This window comes from Arachis hypogaea, chromosome 14, assembly GCF_003086295.3.
Source record: "Arachis hypogaea cultivar Tifrunner chromosome 14, arahy.Tifrunner.gnm2.J5K5, whole genome shotgun sequence".
Taxonomy (NCBI): domain Eukaryota; kingdom Viridiplantae; phylum Streptophyta; class Magnoliopsida; order Fabales; family Fabaceae; genus Arachis; species Arachis hypogaea.
In genome coordinates this window covers 12,773,578-12,796,936 of record NC_092049.1, presented here as the reverse complement: position 1 = coordinate 12,796,936, position 23,359 = coordinate 12,773,578, and the positions used below count along the sequence as shown (strand labels likewise).

The 23,359-nt window shown below is 32.6% G+C and overlaps 3 protein-coding genes across 4 annotated transcripts; all 3 read right to left on the bottom strand.

Annotated features, from left to right (window-relative positions):
- Positions 1-4,912: 4,912 nt before the first annotated feature.
- LOC140178481 (uncharacterized) lies at positions 4,913-5,446 on the bottom strand. Its single transcript, XM_072215575.1, has one exon. It carries the CDS (start codon positions 5,444-5,446, stop codon positions 4,913-4,915), a length of 534 nt encoding a protein of 177 aa, XP_072071676.1.
- A 7,896-nt stretch (positions 5,447-13,342) lies between these two features.
- LOC112741573 (putative stilbene synthase 2) lies at positions 13,343-15,203 on the bottom strand. 2 transcript variants are annotated; one of them, XM_025790593.3, is made up of 2 exons: positions 14,878-15,203; positions 13,343-14,542 (listed from the first exon to the last, which is right to left on the bottom strand). In XM_025790593.3, the coding sequence occupies exons 1-2, from the start codon at positions 15,053-15,055 to the stop codon at positions 13,551-13,553; spliced, it is 1,170 nt and encodes a 389-aa protein (XP_025646378.1). In that variant the 5' UTR covers positions 15,056-15,203; the 3' UTR covers positions 13,343-13,550. The 2 variants fall into 2 exon arrangements, with proteins under 2 accessions (XP_025646378.1, XP_072069884.1); XM_072213783.1 differs by having other exon boundaries at positions 14,874-15,144.
- A 5,221-nt stretch (positions 15,204-20,424) lies between these two features.
- LOC112741570 (stilbene synthase 1-like) lies at positions 20,425-22,358 on the bottom strand. Its single transcript, XM_025790591.2, has 2 exons — positions 22,075-22,358; positions 20,425-21,636 (listed from the first exon to the last, which is right to left on the bottom strand). The coding sequence occupies exons 1-2, from the start codon at positions 22,250-22,252 to the stop codon at positions 20,645-20,647; spliced, it is 1,170 nt and encodes a 389-aa protein (XP_025646376.1). The 5' UTR covers positions 22,253-22,358; the 3' UTR covers positions 20,425-20,644.
- Positions 22,359-23,359: the final 1,001 nt, after the last annotated feature.

Genomic DNA, 23,359 nt, shown 5'->3' with positions numbered 1-23,359 from the left:
TTAACCCTGGATCTTATTAATAAGCTTAGTAATTAGTTGAAGCTAGGAAATAGAGATAACTTGGGAATGAAGTAAAGATTAAAAATGACGAACTGTATAAGAAGGAGGTGCGTGTATGAACGAGTTCTACTGCGAAGGCTTGAATGAGTGATTTTCTACAAGTATTATAAAATGTATGAGGCAAGTAAGAGAGTAATGTAAGAATTTGAGAATGGATGATATTAATCAATCAAGGATAACAAAATGTATGCTCAATGAGTTAAGTGAAATTGAGAATGATGAGATGAGACATGAATTAGTATTGAGAATGAAAATGATAAATTGTAAGAAATGATTGAATAACTTGAGCTTCGGGCATAGCCCCCATGTCAGCCTGGATTTTTCCCGTGGTTATTATTAAGCTTGGGGTATTGTTTTCCCCATGTCATCTTGGGCTGTTGTCTCTTCTCCCCATGTCAGCTTGGGATTCGTCCCATGGATATTATTGAGCTTGGGGTGTTCTCTTCCCCATGTCAGCTTGGGGATTCTCCCCATGGTGTATTTTTTAGCTTGAGAACATGTAGGGATGGCTACATAACCGACAGTTGATATCAACAGCCGTAGGATAGGCAGGCATCATGTGCATTTGTTTGTTTTGTTTGCTATGCATTATTTGGGATTGCCTAACTGAATATATACCCTGCTAACTGCTATATTTGCTATTTGCACTACCTGTTTCCTACTTGTGCGTGAAACTATTTGTTTGTTTGTCTCTGCTGATTCATGGATGATGGAGGATCGGAGGAAGGGTGGAATGGTTTGGGGTTTATGTTAGGTTTAAAAGTGAGTAAGTTTAGAGTACTTAGATCACCCACCCCTTTTTATGGATTCTGCTTAGAAATTAAGTTTTATAATTGTATGATGGAGTTCCAGGATTGCCTCTGGCATTCCCAGGACCTTATTTATTATACGCGTGGCACCTTTACCATGCTAAGAACCTCTGGTTCTCACCCCATACTGTGTTGTTGTTTTCAGATGCAGGTCGAGAGGCTCCACGCTAGGCGTCTGGATTTTCCTGAAGCGTAGTAGTCCTTGGGATATTTTGGTTTATCAGCTTATGTATATATGTACTTAGTTACTTAGCTTTCTCTCCAAAAAACTTATCTATTTTGTTCCTCATAGAGGTTATAGGAGAGTTAGGGACTTATTACTGTACGTTGGGTGTTTGGGATACTTATGTAAATATATGTAAATATTCTCCAGCCAGCCTTGGCTTTGCAGGCTGAGTCAGGAGCTAGTTTCACTGTATTCTTGGCTTTCTTTTATTCTTTTGCTTATTCATATCTGTAATCTTTAGGTTTCTTCGCTCGCAAGTTATTCCGTTCCGGAGCGTTGCGCTTTTTATTTTGCGATTTTGTTTTACCCGTTTTTCAAGGCTCCTAGTATATTATATTTTTCCACTATTATAAGTAAATATTTTATGATTAGAGGTCCGTAACACCACACTACCTCTGTTCTACGACTTAAGCGTAAAACACTGTGTAGTAGGGTGTTACAGTATATATTTATTATTATAATAAATTTTACTTATCTTTTATATTTTAACTCGTTACAAAAATATTTAATTTGAAATTTTATATATTTCAGTATTAGTAATTTAATAAATTTGATCTCTTATTATGATAAAAAATTAGATAGATATACAAAGAAAATAAGAATTGAAATTAAATGAAAAAGATGACTTGAAATTAAAAAGGAATAGATAAAAATTGAATATAATGAAAGAGAATCACTCTACCTTCTATACAAATTCTTAATGTAACAAGAAAGAGATTCAACCAACTTCACTTGTTGACACTATGATTTGAGATAAAAATAAAATTGAATAGAAGAGAATCATTTTACCTTTGTTTTTTTAGGTTTAATTACTCTGTTGATCCATATAGTTTCGCAAAATTTTCAATTAGGTCCCTATACTTTTTTTCCTTTTAATTGGGTCCCTACACCAAATTTTTTTTTCAATTAGGTCCCTCTTGGTAGTAATTGATTTAATTGTATAGGGACCCAACTAAAAATAATTGGTGTAGGGACTCAAATAAAAAAAAAGCATAGAGACACAATTAAAAAAAATTTGGTACAAGGACTCAATTTCGCAAAACTATAAAGACCAACAGAATAATTAAACCTTTTTTTATTCAGTTTCTAATGGGACAAAAAAGACACTTACTCAATTTCACTTGTTCTTATCATAGCTTCATCATGAAAAATGAAACTGTCGATGAAACTGTAAAGTGATTTTTCACACCTCTAATTTCTTTCTCTCTCACAGTTACAATAGTTTAAGAGATACCTATACACTTCATATTATTTTAAGCATTCTAATATTTAAAAATATAAATTGATAACTACTAAATAATATCTATCCAAATCACGAATATTTAAAAAACGTATCATATTTATTTATTTTTGATATTTTATCAGATAATATAAAATATTTTAATTTATTATAAAAATATCTAATTTAAATTTTTATACATTTCATGATCATTAAGGAAGTAAATTTTATTTATTTTTTTTTTTGAAAGAAAGAAGCTCAACACAACAAGTGGAGCGAAAAAACAAGAAAGTACTCGCGTAAACCATAAAGTAAAACACCTAACCAATAGCTCCCCATCTCAAAAACACCACTATTTATTCCCTTGTCATCTCCGGCATTGCCATCAATAACAAAAAGGATCTACACCTAACCACTCCTTATAGTGCATGAAGGACATATGGATAATCTCGTCAACCCCTTTTCCTTTATTCTGAAAAATCCTTCTGTTCCTATTTAGCCAGATGTTCCAAATAATCACACAAAAACACATCATCCACCTCTTGCGCTCCTCTTTGCTAGCTGATATCTCAGTCCAACTTATAAAATGTTCCTTCAACGTCTCCGGGCATGACCATGGCCTCTCAACAAATGATAACCAGGCACACCAGACCTGCCATGAAAAAGCACAACCAAGGACAAATGGTGACCATATTCAACACTTTTGTTGCATAACACATATGCAACATCTTCCTGGTTAATAACTCCTAACCGGCTCAGCCTCTCCTTCGTATTGACCCTACCAATCAAAGCAAACCATACAAATAGTTCAACTCTTGGTGGAACAAGACCTTTCCAAATTGTCCTTGTAAAGCTGTAACTTGTTATATCCTCCGGAATTACGTCCTCCTGCAGTACCTGCATAAAAATGTTAGTAGAAAAGACTCCTTGTTTATCAAATTTCCATACCACTCTATCCTCTCTGTCATGATCCAGTTTGACCAGCCTTAATGTTTCATGCAACTGGTTCACTAGATCCAACTCCCATTGGAATAGCTCTCGCCTCCATTGGAAGTTCCATATCCACTCAGCCCCATCCCAAAACCCACAATCTCCTACAACAGATCTTCTTTGGTTTGAAACTGAGAAAAGTCTTAGAAACTAATCTTTTAGAGAACCACCACGCAGCCAAACATCCTCCCAGAACCGAGTCCCTCTCCCATCACCAACCTCCATAGCCAATCCAGTGATCATCTTCTGTCTCACCTACTGATTCTTGAACTGTATCTGGCATATATCCTTCCAGGGACCTCCCCGAATAGGCAAAACCTGAGAGGACAGCATCACGTTTGGGTTCAGATTATTACACGAGCAAACAAGCTTCTTCCACAGCGGATAATCTTCCTTTGAAAAGCGCCACCACCACTTAAATAGAAGAGCTGAGTTTCACAGCATGGCATCCCCAACACCCAATCCACCAAACTTTTTGGGCGCCTGCACCACTTACCACCTGACCAGAGCCATACCATTCCTACCATCATCCTTACTCCATAGAAATCTTCTCTGTAAGGAGATAAGTTTCTCTGCAATAGCCTTTGGCATCTTATATAGGTTCAAATAATATACAAGAAGGCTATTTAACACAGATTTAATGAGCACCAACTTACCAGCTTTATTAAGAACCTTGGCTTTCCAAAGGCTAAGTTTTTCCTCTACTTTGTCAATAATTGGCTTCCAAGTCTTCCCCAATCTTGGATTAGCTCCTCGCGAGATCCCCAAGTATTTTACTGGAATGGAGGCTTCCTTGCAACCCAGCACACAGCACATACGTTGTACCCACTGATTATCACAGTTAATGGAAATCAAGCTAGATTTGTCAAAGTTAATACTTAACCCCGACATCAGCTCAAAACAACGAAGAATCCTCTTGTAATTCTTAACTGTCTCTTCCTCTGGAGGGTAGAACAGAATAGTGTCATCCGCAAACTGAAGATGCGACAGCTCAATATGATCTCTACCAACCAGTAACGGAGATATGCGCCCGTTCCTAACCGCCTCCCCAAACATCCTATGTAGAACATCAACGACAAGGACAAACAAAAATGGAGACAGTGGATCACCTTGTCGTAGGCCCCTTTCCATCTTAAACGGCTTAGAAGGCGAACCGTTTATCAATATTGACATAGAGCAGGTACTGACACACTCCATAACCCATCCCCTCCATTTTCTTCCAAAACCCATCTTCTGTAATACAAGATCCACAAAGCTCCACTTGACCCTACCATATGCCTTCTGGAAGTCTAACTTTATTATCACCGCTTCCTTTTTTCTCAATTTAATCCAATGAACAGTTTCACACGCAATAAGAGCCTCGTCATGAATCTTTCTCCCCTTCACAAAAGCACTTTATGTTTCGCCTACTAGTCGTGGCATTATTGCTCGCATTCTCCTAACCAGCATCTTTGAAATGACTTTGTACACACACCCGACCATACTAATCGGCCTGAGGTCCTTGATTTCCTTTGCTCCAGTAAACTTAGGTGCCAGTGCAACCCAAGTGACATTAGCATCTGCCGGTAATCTGGAGGACTAGAAAAAGCCCAACACCGCTCTCGTGAATTAAGAACCAATTTCATCCCAACATTTCTTTATGAAGTTCATGTTGTAACCGTCACTACCGGGAGCCTTTGATGACTCACAATCCCACACTGCTTCTCTAACCTCCTCAGTAGTCTGTTGCATCTCCAAAGCCAAAGCATCATCCTCACTGATCATCTCCACCAGACCATCTCTGAACCCCACCAATGGCGACTCCTCCTGATGGTATAAGTCCTTGTAAAAGTCCCTAATCGCAATCTTAATTCTTGCTTGATTTCTTATCAATCTTCCATTAATGACCAGTGCATCAACCCTGTTGTTTCTCCTTCTCGCCGAGGCTATGTTGTGGAAATACCTCGTGTTTTTATCTATGTCCCTCACATGTCTTGAGCGCAACATCTGCTTCCAATGTAGTTCTTTTCTTACATACCATTTCTCACAACACGTCACAAGCGCTTTCCTTCTTGCCTCTACCGTTCCATCATAAACCCCCTCGCCCACCATATCATCAATCTTCTTAATCTCTTCTTCAAACTTCAAAATTTTCTTGTCCATGTCACCAAAATTGTCTTTATGCCATCTACCCAGAGGAATTGCCAAAGCCTTTAATTTATCTGTGAATTGCACCTCTCCTAAACCTCTTCATTCCTCCTTTACCAACATCAGGAAGCCTTCATGTGTAAACCACGAGTCCAGACTTCAGAACGGTCTAGGGCCATCTCTCAGCCTCTTATCTTCCACCATAATAGGACAATGGTCAGACAAACCCCTTGGACCACCTCGTAACCGATTCTCTGGAAACTCCTCAAGCCATTCCAAACTCAACAGGGCCCTGTCAATACGGCTACAGGATCGTCCTCTGAACCAAGTAAACTTGCGGTCAGTAATCGGCAAGTCCACTAGACCCATGTCATGTATCCAATTCTTGAAATCCTCCGCCGACAAGGATAAGCTATCGGTGTCTCGTCTTTCTTCCACATGTACAATCTCATTAAAGTCCCCCATGAAATAGTAGGGAACCTGGCATAAACCAGCTATGTAACTCAGCTCCTCCCACACAACAAGCTTCTCATCTCTAACATGTGCACCATAAACCAAAATAAAGGCACAATTAAAATTATTCTGCAATAGGACTCCTTCAACACACAACCATCTCTCACTTTTATAGCAATTTATGATTTCAAAAGAACCTTCGTCCAACATTAGCAACAACCCGCCAGAGGCACTGGTAGGCTCAACATAGTCCCAACCAACACAACCGTTCCCCCAATTTTTTTAACATCAAAACTAGTCACTGATTGTCTTTTAGTCTCCACCAAACCTAGCATGTTTAATCTAAATTTTCTCTTTAGGTCCTTTACCATCCTTATTTTTCCGTCACCCCTCAACCCCCTAACATTCCAAGAACTAAAAATCATTTTAAATAATTATTGCACACTTTTTTTTGTGTTTTGGGTCTGCTCCGTCTAGCTTTTGCCTTTTGTTTCGCCAATCTTCTTTTCCGAGTGATTTCTTCATTCTGTTGTTGGAGGATTGCTATGATGTCATCTTCTTCATTATATAGCCGCTTCTGACTCCTTTACCAATTCCCAGGTCCTTTTGTTTTCTAGCAGCTTCTCATTCAATCTTAAGCTCTCATCATCACTGGCATCATTATCGTTTGCACATGTTCTGCCCTCCATACTACCCTCATCATCACCGTATCCATCTCGTTCATTAATCTCTTGCACAATTCTGTGACAAGACGTTTCAATTCCCCGCCCTGTAATGTCAATTTGTTGAGCTCCACCACTGTGTTCAGAATCATCATCATTACAGGGCTCGTCATTCAGTCCCACATCTATGCCATTAACCCCTTGTACCCGTTCAGCCCTCCCACAAAATTTTGGCAATTTGCACCCCTCCTCCATAACCGTATCTCCTCCGCTACCAACCTTTCTACTCCTGTCAACATTGGCCATTTTGGACTCACCAATAAGCTCACGTGATTCATCTTCTACGTGTAGTGCCTGCGTTGACAATAAGTCTTCACCATCGCCTCTGATCCGGGACCCGCGCTGCCGGTTCGGTCCTTCACCTTCCGCCGACCTAGCGCACCCCAAAGCGTGTAGCGGCCCGTGAAGCTGGTTCCCAGCAATCACCTCCAGGCATTGTACTCCCGGACGTGTTTCCAGGTTGGGTTCCACGCCATCCAAGTCACGCGGAGCTTCACGTGTAGCAGAGTCTGAGGCAGGCGCTCCTCTACCCTGCTGGATCTTCCAAAGCTGACCCGCTCTCCTCCAGCCCAGCCCAGGAGAGATTCCCTTCTCATCAGCATGAAGGATGGCTTTAGAACTTGGGCCCTCGTGGCCCAACGTAACCTTGCTGCACCTATATCTTTTGGTGGGCCTATTATTAGGATTTATCATTTCATACTTTTTATTTTCCTTAGCCAGCCCATTATCCTTGCAAAAATAATCCCAAGACACAGTTAATTCGGAATCACCTTTAATGCTCCCCTCATATCCCACTAAATCAGCTCTACCTTCAATGTCAACATTATGAGAATGGAACGTTACTAATTTCATGTGATTGAAGCTTAAAGAATCATAACTCCACTCGTTTAAAATAGTTTCTGAATTTACCAATCTATCCTTGTCTTCAACCTCTTCCCGCAACCCTTCCATTATCACTTCTGCTGCTTGGTCAATACAGTTCATCAAAAATACTAAGCTTTTGGACCACATAGCTGCATCATCACCAACCCTGTCACATATGTACTTCTGTTGTTCACATTTGACTGCTTCATCTTCCACTATTTCTACCTTACAAAGCGCCCCATATGTTTCACTTCCCACTTCTTTTACCAAAACATCAAAGCCACTAGTGCCTATTGTGATATGGACTCATTCATTGATCACATCCATCCCACAGGTATCAATTTGTATACGGCCGACACTAAAGGACCGGCACGATTCCGTCACTTCATCACACCCAACCACCTCACCCCATTGGTTTCCTAGTATCTTGAAAGTATCCATAGACCATGCATGTAACGGAACCCCGAAGCATTCCAACCACACTCTTCGAGTTTCACTTCTCTCCGACTCGTCCCATCTCCATACACTATGAAATAGCTGTAACAAACTATTCATTGTGACTGTGTAAGTCTCTTCCGCATTCAACAGAGTGTCAAAGGTCAACAGAGCTTTATATGCTCCCATTTCTCACCTCAACAACTTGAGGAAAGCTCTTCGCAATTGATTCCTTCAGAGACCTATAGTCAATAGCCTTCGTCGTACCACCTACTAGGCTTTTCTGCAACCAGACCATGTTTTCTTTCGCCACAACCACTTCCACCTTCTTTGTCCACCCATTCCTGTGTGAATCTCGGGACGTTTTCTCCTTTGTTAAATCTTCAGTAGATTTCTTATTCTCTTCTCTTCCTGGTGATAGCTGGCCTCGTGGCTGCACATTGTTCGTGTCCTTCGCATCAGGTATTCTCCTATATTTAGCTTCCCCTACGAAGATCACCTTACCTCTCAACCGCATATGATTCATATCTATTATAGCCTTCAACGCTCCTCCTTTCGTAGTATACTGTATGAACGCAAAGATGTATACGTTACCATTTTTTTGTTTTCTTGATAAGTATATGTCGTTTATGCATCCAGTCCAATTAAACAACTGGAATAGTTCTCTCTTGGAGATGTCTTCTGGAAGATTATCCACGAATATTGAGAAGGACTCGTGCTCCAATTGTCAATACTCTTCTCGGTTCCAAACTCTTAGATCCTTGACCTGACCTATCGTTCTACCCCTCCCTGTGTTTTCCACCCCCGCTCTCTCTCTCTCTCTCTCTCACTCATTCTCTCATTCAGAATAAAGTAGTTTTACAAGCATAATTTTATTTAATATTAATGTAATAAATTTTATTCATTTTAATATTTTATCATTAATTATAAAATACATAAAGAATTTAAATATTTTTTAATAAGTTAAATATTTTATATTATGTGGTAAAATTTACAATAATAATAAATATATTTTTTATATTATTATTTGAATAAACCAAATAATTATCATTAATTTATATATATAAATATAATCTTAATAATTATTGATGGATATTATGGTCGAATAGATTAAATTAAAGTATATATTATTTTCATGTTAAATGAGAAAGAAATAATATAAATTTTATAAATAGATGAAAAAATATCATTTAAATATATCGCAGAAGACAGAGTGTCAATATCTCTTTAAGCAACAGTATTTTTTATTATGGAAGACGAAAACTTGCCAAAATAAATATCCGTAGATATTATTGATGATAGAAAATTATATGAAAATTCACAAAGTATTTATAGGAATGGAAACATTCTAAGTATCCATCCTACAAAAATTCGTTAAATTGGTGCAAATATAAAATTACTTAATTGTTCTCATTTATATATATCTATTAATGTTAATTCAATTCTTTTTTTCAATTATATTTCTGTTGTCATTCTCTGGTATTTCAGTCATCATAGATCATTTTCAGTCTTACTAACCATGAATTTGTGTTAAACTTTAATTATGTTATGATATTATGTTAAATTGTGTTATATTTTGTTAGATTATATTAAATTATATTGAATTATATTTTTTATTAATTTTCTTTAAAATTTTTAAACGAAGACGAGAAGAAGAGAATACCCGTTCAATAGATAGTCATTGCTATCTCTATTCCTCACTCATGTTATTAACGTATAATTAATATGCCAGTTGCATGTATTATGGTATTAAAAGATAACTAAAATCCCACTAACATGGCGGTAACCATATTGATGTATAAATCATTCGGCAGAATATGGCCAGGTTTGAATAGGTTTATAAGTGATTTTTTTAATTTTTAACTTATAAAAATGTGTAGTATTAATGTTTGGTATAATTTTTAAAATAAAATTGTAATTTTCTAAAAAATTATTTTGATGTTTAAGGAGAAGTTAAAAAAATGACTTCTCTCATAATAAAAAGTTTTTTATCACTTTTCTCTTAAAATAAGTACTTTTAGAACTAAAAAACCAAACACAAAATAATTTATTTATAAGCTACTTTTAATATAAATATTTATTATTTAATTTATTTCTTCAAAAATAACTTAATTAAGTTATTTACCCAAACTAGACCTATATTTCACTATTTGTGTCAACATCAGCATAAAATAATACATCCCCTCTAGTGTATGTAATAGGCATAGGTCGTTATTATGTTCTTCATTGGCAACTATATAAATATTGTTTTGTTCATTTCTTAATATATATATATATATATATATATAACTCTTGCTAAGAATTATTACAGATGCATGAAGAAAACATAACCGAATAAGAAAAATAAATTGACCAAATTTGGATTGTCTAATTAATACCCCTGCATCAAACGTATGAAATAGGTGATGCTTTAGTGCTTAACCTATCTAGGGCGGTACGAATATGGATCCGATTCACAAAATCTACATTATTTATTTGTATATATTCAAAATTTACAGATATAACTCGGTCCACAAATTTATTGGATCATATCAGAATTAAATATGTACATAATAAAATCAAATAAAAAATTTTGAATATATATTCGTAATCCAGTCTACAAGTAAATTCTAATAAAAAATAAAAAATTAAATTTGATTATTTTATTTTTATTATTATGATTGATATATGTTTGTTTGTTTTATTTTTATTATTTATAAAATATTGTTTAATAATATTTTAAAAATAAATAGATACAAAAGAGGAAAAAAATTGATATTTTTTTTTATTTTTAGAGTTTTTAAGGATATTTTCGAAAACAATAATACTATATGACGAAGTTATTTTAGTAACTAAATTCAATTAAGTTAGTCAAATAATTTATTATTAACACAATAAAAATCAGTTAAAGAAAAATAAAAAAAGTGTAAAAAAAAAATTTAGTTGAATTTATTTTTAAAAAAATAGATTAAGGATGATGTTAGGTAACCAAAAAATAATTACAATTTAGAAATTTCACATAAAAATTCTCATTCTCTTGATAAGCAAGTGACATACACCTCCTTATCACTTATCCTCTTTATCACTACTATTTTGTTGCATGTTTAGAGTCATTAATGTTCTTTTCAAAATCAATTTCAGTTTCTCCCAAATCAAATCCCTAACATCTCTCAATCACATTATTATCCATTAAAATGCAATAATTTTCTGCAAAAATTATAAAAATTAAATTAAAAAATTTTAACAACTTCTACTATACAACTTATATTTTACATATAAACTATTAAAAAATAAAACATAAAATATAAACAAAAATTAAAAAATAAATTTTTAAAAATAATTATTAACTCGTTATATTAAAATCAATAAATAAGCATACATATGAATATTAAATAAAAATATTAAAATAATTAAAATCATGACCTATTAGTGCACATATGAGATTATTTGAAAAATACAATAAAACGTATAGTTTAAAATTTGATAATATTAATTATAAAAATTTATTAATTATAGATATCGTATAGGTATGAAATTATGAATATAATGAGTACAAATTATGGATGTTATTAACATGAAATAATGGATGTTATGTGTATGAATCTATGGATGTTATGAGTAAATTTATCAATTGAATAAATTAATTTAAGAATTTGATATTTTTTAAAATTTAATTATGATAAAATTTAAAAACATCTGTGTTAATTTTATAGTTACTTATGCAATAACTAGAAAATGATATGTGTATGGATGTAATATCTTATAAACATGAATTTAATTTATAGATGTTAGTTGTATGTAATTATGGATGTTATGTATATAAACGTATGAATGTTATGTGTATGAACTTAGTTAGTACAATATAATTATAAATGCACATAAAAACACAAAAAAAAAAAAATTAAAACAGTTTATTATTATACCTCATCAAAGCTAGTGTAGCTTTTTCATATTCTCAAAAATTGATTGACTGGCAATAACTTCGTCGAGTGAGTCCATCCGTTGTTCAAATTCTTCAACACTTTCTACCATAGGTACCATATTAAAGTCGAATTCAAATGCCATACTATTTTTAATGATAAAGATGATTTCTTATAAAATTCCTTGACCTATTCTAATTGTGCTTGCAATGGTATTAGAGTTGTGAATTTTGAATGAAAATAATTGAATTAACAGAAACAAAATTATATTAGGGTAGCAGATTTTGTATCTCTCCATTGAATGATGATAAATGACTTAACAAAAGTAGAAAATTAATTACAATAAAAAACGATAATGATAATGATAATAAAATAAAAAAGCGTGTATGATAATAATCAATTACAGTTATTGAATTTATGTAATATTATCGTATTTCTATTAGGCGAAAGAATAAAGCAAGAATCAATTACAATGATAAATTATAACCGTTATTAATTATTATTATTATTATTATTATTATTATTATTATTATTATTATTATTATTATTATTATTATTATTATTATTATTATTAATCTTTATATAAACATACAGAGAAACTATATATGTTATTACCTGTGTCTTAGGACAATTAATGTCATAATTATTTTTATTTTATTCTTAAATATAAAAATCAAATTATAAAAAGGAATATTAAGTATTGATTACAAGAATGCCTAATAGTAAGGGATATGATATTATAATTAATATTATTAATAAGTGGAGTTGATAAGAATATGATAAGTAGAATGACAAGCAGAATGATAAGAGAGTGGGCTAAAAAATAAAACTGTTATTAAATGATGTAAATGAAGTATATTATAAAAAATTTTGGCTAATTATGGCTGAAATTTTTTAGTTATCAAACTTTTTTCATAATAGAATAACCAGCAAGTAGTCTGTTTAAACACATGTCGATGGTTCGAATTATGTCTTGTGTATGTAGTAATTTATTGGTCAATAATAAATTATTAAATAGAGTCTAGTATTTCTTAACCTATCTGAAAGATACCGTGAAAAATAATAATAATAATAATAATAATAATAATACCAACGGTTACAAACACTTCCGTTATTTTCTCAATGTATTTCAGCAATTGTATATGCTACTTAAATGTCTGTAACTCGACGAGCTTTGACTGGATCACTGGAACAATACACAATATTAAGAAATTGAATTTTGTTCCGTATTTACAGCAACGTAACACAAGATGATATGATGAGTATTCTTTTTCTATAAAATTAATTTTATTATATACAAACTTGGATAACAACATATTAAAAATTAGACAATAAAAGTAACATTATTATATAATTATCTATGAGATACTTCAAAGTTCAAACGCACGATAATATAAAGATTACAAATACATAATACATCAAGCCTTATACTACTATCATACCAAATACTTTTTGACTTTATCTTCAATGAAACCTCATGCGAAGGCGTTTATAGTTGTTTTTAAATGAAATTACAAACCAAATATTGGTATGTGTCATGTTGCTCAATTGAAAAAAATTTCATATATTTGTTAACTAATAGTTACAAACGTTGATATTAAATCCTCACATAAAAGAATTACGTTCGACATTTTTGTCTAAGTTTTCACTCAGCTAACAATACAATCAAAACCTTATTCTTAAGCAAAAGATAATTATTAAAAAGTAACACAATCACATATATGCAGAGAGATATAATAAACTGCATCATATGGTCATGCTGCGGAGAACAACAGTTTCAATAGTGAGACCAGGACCAAAACCAAAAAGTACACCCCAATCAAGTCCTTCTCCGGTGGTTTTAAGTCCTGCTTCAAGTGACTTCTTTCTCATCAAATCCATAATGAAGAACACACACGCACTTGACATGTTACCATAATTGCTAAGCACATCTCTGGTGGCTTTCATCTTCTCTGGCTTCAAGTTCACCTTCTCTTCAACTTGGTCCAAAATTGCACGTCCACCAGGATGTGCAATCCAAAATATTGAGTTATAATCAGATATACCTAGTGGATCAAAAGCTTTACTGAGTGCATCATTGATGTTTTGTGAAATAATATCCGGAACACTCTTGTTAAGATAGAATGTAAGTCCAACTTCACGAAGGAGACCACCGATGGCTCCATGGCTGTTAGGGACAAGTTGTTGATCAGTTGAAACAATCTCAAAGAGAGGATTCTCAACCTCTGGAACAGGATCAGAACCAATGATAATTGCAGCAGCTCCATCGGCAAACAATGCTTGTCCTACAAGACTATCCATGTCTGTCTCACTAGGACCACGAAAAGTGACTGAAGTATTTTCAGAACAAACAATAAGCACACGAGCATCCTTGTTGTTTTCAGCCAAGTCCTTAGCCAAACGAAGGACAGTGCCGCCAGCGAAGCAGCCTTGGTGGTACATCATGTACCTCTTGACGCTTGGGTCGAGCCCTAAGAGTACGATGAGTTCGTAATCAACGCCAGGCAACGCAACACCGCTGGTGGTGCAGAAGATCAAATGTGTGATCTTAGACATTGGCTGACCCCATTCCTTGATTGCCTTAGTTGCAGCCTCTTTTCCAACCCTTGGTACCTCCCTGATCATCATGTCTTCCCTTGCATCCAAGGACGGTGCTTTGTATGCGCACATGTTAGGATTCTCCTTCAGTATTTCTTCCGTTAGATACATATGTCTGTTCTTGATCTGTGTTCTCTCACCTGAAATAATAATATGTAATTCACATCCATCAAGTTATTTGTCAAATATAAAAATTGTTTATCACCATTTTTATTATTTTTGTCACATTTGTAAATTTTTTGAGTTATTTTTGTAGTGATTTGAATCTTTAGATGCTATTTTAATAGTTTATCCAAAAACTTATAATTATAAAAATAATTTTATCGTTAAATAGTTATTATTATTATTAATATTAAGCAGTGAATATGATATATCATATAATATGTTAATTATTACGTATTAATTAATATAAATCTAAAACGACGAATTTTTTTTATAAATATTTAAAATAAAACAAAACTATAAAACTACGTACAAATGCGCTGAAATTTCTTCTTGAGGTCGGTCATGTGCTCGCTATTGGTTACTCTAAAATAGTAATCTGCGTATGTGCTCTGATCAACACAGTTTGGTGGATTTGCTGTGCCAATCGCTAATACGGTTGCAGGACCTTCTGCTCTTTGAACCTTGCGGATGTCACTTGCAGACACCATCTTCTCTTAGCTGTGTTTTTTGGAATAGCAAAGCTTGGCTATGTTGTTTGGGATAGGAAAGCTTATTAGCTATGTTCTTTGGGATTTTGGTGAAGACTTAGGCAGGGGGAGGGGGGATATTTATATGCATGAGAGTAGGGGCATATGTGGCATTGAATGGACGAAATGGAACATACATAGAAAAAGCGTGCTCAAACGATGTTCTCTGACTTCTTGGTTGTTTTATTGCTTTACTTTGACTTTGATTGATTGTTTATATATCATTGATTTATTTTACATATTTGTGTAGTTTTAGTATTATTTAATTCATGATATTGTGGATGGCGGCTCAGATTATATATTGGTGGTATATTTCTTTAATTCTTTATAGTGCTGTATGTATATATTTTGTGTTTGGTAGAATATGTTGTATTTATTTGTTGTTTCGCTTTCCTTTTTTTTTTTATTTTTTTATTTATGGCAATCGACTTTGATTTGGTTTGTTAGAAATGTCTTAGTTTTGGGCATATCATCGAATAGGTGCATGCAGTAGGTAGCTGGGCACACGTGCTTTTTATTACCATTATATCCATGTCATGTTGAAATTAAATCTCTCGAATTAAAAATGTTTGTGTGTTACTTATTAACTAGTGGTACTTAATTATGTTTATTTATAGTTAAGTAATCTTATTATTTTTATATAAATTTCGATATTCAAAGACGATGTATTTGACTGGGTGTGTGAGGAGTTTGGTGGATGCTGACACTGGAGAGTCACTCCACGCCTCTATATATCTACCACACCACATGAGTCTGGTCTTAATTAATTTTAGTCTTGCTTAGCTTGTACATATTAAACAATAATAATATAATATAATTGACTATATTATTTTATACTGCTAGAATTTTTTATTACTAGTCAGTCTCTCATCATTTTACGGATGGAAAAGATATTTTCTTAAAAAAAATATAGTGCCATTCACAACTTATAAACTTGTAAAACTGGAATCATAAATATTCCTCAATATATATATCATCTCAACTACGTACCGCAATAATAAATTGAATTTTAATAGTATAGTCATTAAATTCGTAACTGAAGCTTACCATCACCACCAATGTATATAACAGGGATTGGAGTTTAATTTGTATATAAAATTTTATTTGTATTCAATAGTATCTTTTATCATCTATATCTGTTACAAATTGAACATTTTTTTTATTTTTAATATTCTAATAATTCAAGATCTCTTAGTTAATTTACAAAATTTTTCATTTTAACTGATTTCATTTTTATTAATATTATATATTTAATGGATAAAACGTTGAATTAGTATTATACCGGTTTATGCACTAATCTCCTTTGAAAGGATAGAAGGTTAGTTGCTTCTCTAAGGCAAAAAAGGCTGCAACGTGCAAAAATAATAAATTAATTAAACTGCAATTAGTAGTGTGTGATTTCAAAAGAAGTAGTCGCGAAAATGGTAATGGATATGAAAGTTAAAATAGTCAGTTTCGTTAGAATGGATCTTATTGATAATTGTTAAATAAATAATATGAAGGTCAAAAAGAGGGGAAAGGTTGTAAAAAGAGCCGATCCCCTTGTACATATTGTTATATTTTTATAGATATAGATTAAGATAATATATAGAACCCATTTAAATTTAATTTAATAATATTTTTTATTTTTTTATTACCTTTTTCTATATTAATGAGGTGCCTAAATTGTTTTTTTTTTAAATAATAATTCATTAATTTATATTTTTATATATTATTAGTCAATTTTGTTGACAAAACAATTTCGTATACTATTACATAAATTTTGGCAAATAGTGGCAGTTTTATAGTCAGATAGTGGCGGTTTTATAGCCGCTGCAAAACAGATAGCATCGATTGTCCATTAATGGCAGTTTTCGCAAACCCCTGGAATAACTGCTGTATACTAGGACTTTGCTGCGGATCCCTTTTGCGATGGTTTATAACCGTTGCTAGATTTGAATAATGTTTAAAAATTCGGCGTTTGTATTGTCACTATTTTGCAACCGTCGCTAAAACTAAAACGAAAATATAACATTACGATCTTATTGCAGCGATTCTATAAACCGCCGTCATATTTTGTTTTTTTGTTATTAGTTCTTTTCTCGGTTTGGTAGGCATTTTACTCTATTTCATAATCAATAATTTTCTATCTTGTATTTTGTGCCATTTTTTATTTTTGTTTAATTTATTAGAAAGTAATTAAAATAAATAGCGTTCAATCAAATCAAAACACACATGCAAAAATAATATATATAAAAGTAATTTGTCATAAGTGCATCATTGGCTATAAACTAAAAAAAAGTATCTATCCTTAGGTAAATAAATAGTAAAGACAAAATCAAATAGAATTCTATAGTATTTGTACCAATTGATTCAAACTCATGATTTTTTTTTTTTTTTTTTTGCAGGTTATCATTGCCAGAAGAAGATAGATGGCCTTTCACAAGATAAAGTTGGTGTGCTCCCTAAAGAATCCAGCTATGCAGCAATGTCAGGTGACAAATTATTTTCTTGCTGTTGAATGAGGTATCTCAAAAGATTTCCATTGTTTGTCTTTTCATCTTCTCTTTTGCTGCTTCAGCGTTTAATTCGACAATCATCTCTTGATACTCCTCTATTTGCACACCAGAGTCTGACTATTGTGTAGTATTACCAAAAAGCTGGGTGAGACATAGTCCAAAATCTACACCACAAACTCATACTGGGTGCTCCTTTCTAAGGACTTGTGCAAGCGAATCATTTTATGAAACTTCTTGGAGGATTCATCTTGGCTCTAAAATATTCGCAATCGCTTGTTGTAAACATGCTAGAATTTCATTATAATGATTTTAAATTTAGCAATATAAATACAAAACTAGAACTAGACAATTTTAAAATGATACTTACACTAACAACATGCACATCATCATGGATATAGCCATCCTTTCTTTTATGAACCATATTCCATATCTCTCCTCTACTAATGTGCTTTTTCTGTAATTACTTCTATAATAACATTGATATTGGCACAATCATATAACTAACAAATGAATATTACAAAACTGAAGAAATATGTGAAACAAAATAGAAATTGACTACCTCTTCATCTCTTCATCTCTTCATCTCTTCCATATCTCTTCGAATGATTTAAAGCATTTTATTTGAACGTATCCTATAACTGAATAGATAAATACAAATGAGTGCCAGATGAATTAATAAGTCTTTTATGTAGCCATATTTAGTTTAGGGGAAAGAAATATAAAGGGTATTTTGGGAAAAAGTTTTCCTCCTAATGCTATCTTTAAAAATTTTTGTTGCACTATGAATAATATGTATTAACTTGATCTATGCTATTCTAGTTGCTCAATGTTATTTCTTACATTAAAATTGAATTTTGTAGGGACTGCATGAATGAGAATCAAAGTACCAAAAAAATATTGGATATATTTTTGTCACATATGCATCTAGCTAGGATGAGCTTAGCAGACATACTTGTTGAATTGGATGTAAGTAAAATAAAGAAAAAAATTATTATAAAGAACTATTAGAGAGATTTAATTATTAAAAAGGATCATTAATATAAAAATTATTAAAAAGGGTTAGTTTCTATAATATATAGAGAGAATGACCAAATACTTTCTTAGAGAAACAAATATATTCTTTGATAATTTTTTCATTTATTTCTTTTTTGTGAATATATTTTCTTTGATTCTCTGTTATATTCAAATCCTTATTTACACACCTTCATCTATAACAATCATTTGACGTTGTAAATTCCCAAATCTCCAATTCACCATTAGTAAGTTGTCTTCTTATTCATATTTTTTTTTACTTGTTTATCTTTATTTGTTTGAAATTGTACGGTTTGAAAATATAACACTTATTCTCGTTCTTCTTATCTAAGTATACCTTTGCAATCTCTTGCATTTTAATAAGAACCATGGATGAGATTTCTTCCGTAGAAAATTATTTCTCTTGATCTTGTATGTAACAACAATCATAAGTTTATAATAAACACCTTCAGTGACCTTAAATGGCCACATGTCAATTAGAACTAAACACTTGAAGAATTACAGTATCATGTGTTCTTTGTAATTGTTTCTAATATTAATAATAATAGCTCATTAGTATAATTGTTTCTAATAATGTTCATGCTCCAGTTCCAAATGAGATACTCCATGAGTGTGATCATGAGGAATCACGAAAAGTGAACCATGTATATGCATGTGATATAAATGACTTGAACTGATCCAATATATTTTTGTCAATTTAGCAAACAACCATCAAAGATGGCTTCGGCATCTTTTTGACCAAGCATATCAGTCCATGTATTTCTTCAACAGATTTAAAAGCTTCCTACAAATGGGTAAGCAAATTATGATGTTATATTTGTTAACAACTTTTTGGTGTCAAACCTAGTAAAAATAATTTGTGAATCACCACTAACCTACCAAAGTTCGAGTTCTGTTGCAATTTTCAGCTGCTCAAACTTTGTATCCAGATACAGTTGCAAGCTCTCCGGAGCTGAAAGATCTGGCCTGTCACGTTGATCACGATACTTATTAAGATTGGCCAAATGGTTTCTTATGATTTCGCATATATAGTCTGCGGAACTCAGTTGTTCGCTTTTGTTGCTTACAAAAAATAATAACAAGAAGATTACAATCTTTAAATTATCATTCTTTGCTAGCAAGTGCACAATATAAGATGACAATAATATCAATTAAGTATCACCCATCAAGAGCACTTCACACGGTCAGATATACAAATTATTGCTATAGATAAAGGTGTGTCAATAAATATTTAAATATAATAAAATATTAAAGAAAATATATTTACAAGAAACAAATAAATAAAAAAATTACTTTAAGTATATATGTTTGAAAACTAGTATTATACTTTTGCACATCTGCTACGACTATTTTAAAGAAAATCGTCACTATACAAATATTGAACGACTGAGAGAAATATTATCCCAATAAATTTCTACTACCATACAAGCTACTTTAATATGTGTAACTCAAGCTATGACTGGAACAATACAAAATACTATGACAATGAATTTTATTCCGTATTTGCTGCAACACAAGATGATACGAGTATTCTTTTTCTATAAAATTAATTTTATTATATTCAAACTTGTATAACAACATATTAAAAGTTAGACAGTAAAAGTAACATTATTATATAATTATATATGAGATACTTCAAGCACACGATAATATAAAGATTACAAACATATAATACATCAGGCCATGTACGTACTATCATACCTAATACCTTTTGACTTTATCTTAAACGGAACCTTATACAAGGTATTTATATATAGTTGTTTTCAAACGAAATTAAAACCCAAATATTGGTATATGTTATGTTGTTCAATTGAAAAGAATTTGATATATTTTTTTACTAACAGTTACAAATTTGGATATTGAATCCTCTCCTAAAGAATCAACTTTAGACATCTTTGTCTAAATTTTCACACATCTAACAATATATATGGGCCAATCAAGACCTTATTCTTGAGCAACAGATAATTATATATTAAATATAAAACAATTGCATATATGCAGAGAGATATATTTAAGTATATCATATGGCCACGCTGCGAAGAACAACAGTTTCAATAGTGAGACCAGGACCAAAGCCAAAAAGCACACCCCAATCAAGTCCTTCTCCAGTGGTTTTAAGTCCTCCTTCAAGGGACTTCTTCCTCATCAAATCCATAATGAAGAACACACACGCACTTGACATGTTACCATAATTGCTAAGCACATCTCTAGTGGTTTTCATCTTCTCAGGCTTCAAGTTAACCTTCTCTTCAACTTGGTCCAAAATTGCACGTCCACCAGGGTGTGCAATCCAAAATATTGAATTATAATCAGATATACCTAGTGGATCAAAAGCTTTACTGAGTGCATCATTGATGTTTTGTGAAATAATATCCGGAACACTCTTGTTAAGATAGAATGTAAGTCCAACTTCACGAAGGAGACCACCGATGGCTCCATGGCTGTTAGGGACAAGTTGTTGATCAGTTGAAACAATCTCAAAGAGAGGATTCTCAACCTCTGGAACAGGATCAGAACCAATGATAATCGCAGCAGCTCCATCGGCAAACAATGCTTGCCCTACAAGACTATCCATGTCTGTCTCACTAGGACCACGAAAAGTGACTGAAGTATTTTCAGAACAAACAATAAGCACACGAGCATCCTTGTTGTTTTCAGCCAAGTCCTTAGCCAAACGAAGGACAGTGCCACCAGCGAAGCAGCCTTGGTGGTACATCATGTACCTCTTGACGCTTGGGTCAAGCCCTAAGAGTACAATGAGTTCGTAATCAACTCCAGGCAACGCAACACCGCTGGTGGTGCAGAAGATCAAATGTGTGATCTTAGACATTGGCTGACCCCATTCCTTGATTGCCTTAGTTGCAGCTTCTTTTCCAACCCTTGGTACCTCCCTGATCATCATGTCTTCCCTTGCATCCAAGGACGGTGCTTTGTATGCGCACATGTTAGGATTTTCCTTCAGTATTTCTTCCGTTAGATACATATGTCTATTCTTGATCTGTGTTCTCTCACCTGAAATAATAATATGAAATTCACATCCATGAATATCCTTGTTGAAGTATAGAAAATTATATATATGTGTAATAATTGGATTGTGATCATTTTAAACTCGAATTGACACAAGTCATTTGCCAAATATAAAAGTTGTTTATTCTTTACTTTAAAATTGTTATTTTTGTTATATATTTTATCACATTTTGAAATCTTGTGAGTTATTCTTGTAGTAACTTGAATCTTCATTAGATACCATTTAACAGTTTATATAAAATTTTATAATTATAGAAATGATATCATCATTAAATAGTTAATATTATTATATTAAGCAATGAATATGATAGATTGTATAATGATTAATTATTGCATATTAATTAATCTAAAAGAAAAACGATAAATTTTATTTTGATAAATATTAAATAAAATTAAATTAAAACACTTAATAAAAATACATACAAATGCGTTGAAACTTCTTCTTGAGATCGGTCATGTGTTCGCTATTGGTTACTCTAAAATAATAATCTGCATATGTACTCTGATCAACACAATTTGATGGATTTGCTGTGCCAATCGCCAATACAGTTGCAGGGCCTTCTGCCCTTTGAACCTTGCGAATCTCACTCACAGCCACCATCCTTTCTTATCTGTATCTTTTGGGATAGCAAAGCTTAGCAATGTTCTTTGGGATAGCAAAGCTTATTAGCTATGTTGTTTGGTATTTTGGTGAAGACTTAGGCAGGGAGAGCGGGGATATTTATATGCAGGAGAGTAGGGGCATATGTGGAATTAAATGGACTATTGGGAACTTACATAGAAAACGGGCTCAACTCAAAAGTGTCGTAATAGTAGTGACAATTATTTTTAGTCAACTTCAAACGATGCATTCTAGCTTCTTGGCTGTTTAATTGTTTTACTTTGGCTGTGATTCATTATTGTGCGGATGGCAGACAAAATTGGCGGCATATTTGTTTAGAGATCTTTTCGTCTTTACCGATTGATGTATATGGGTCAATTTTTTGTGCTTGGTAGAATATAGTATTTATTATTTCTTTTCTTCCTCTTTCTCTTTTTTTTTTTTCAATCAAATTTGATTTGCTTTGTTAGAAATATCTTAGTTTTGGGTATGGATTTTGAAAGCTTGTATTTAACATGAGAATATTATTAAAGTATTTTTCAAAAAAATTACATAAAAAAGATAAAAGATTTTGTGGTATTTAATGTGTTTTATTTTTTGTAAAAAATAAAGAGTTTATTTTTTTTCTTTTTTTTTTCCTTTGGAAAAATTCCTTCCGTTTATCTCATGCATCCAATCATATTATAACAATCTTTTATTTAATGTATGGCGGCCCTGTTTAGTTATATAAAACTATTATTCGTACTTTAAAATTAGTTATTAATATATTTGTGTATAAATATATATATAATTTAATTTATTTTTAATGTATATTTATATTCTAATATATATTTTATACTGAAAACTGAATTTAGTAGTTGATTTTACTGTACACTTAACATAGTCGTTATTTATATTACATATATCTATCCAAGTGTGAAGGATATGAAGAATTTTTTATTTTTAATATTGGAGTGGTAGTGGTGTTTTTTTAAAATGTGGATTGTTGGGTGTGTTATATTCAAATATGGGATCGTTTAATTAGAGAAGCAGAAATCGGACCGTCCAATTTGTAGGGGTGCAGAAATCGGACCGTCCGATTTGTGGGAGGTGCAGAAATCGGACCGT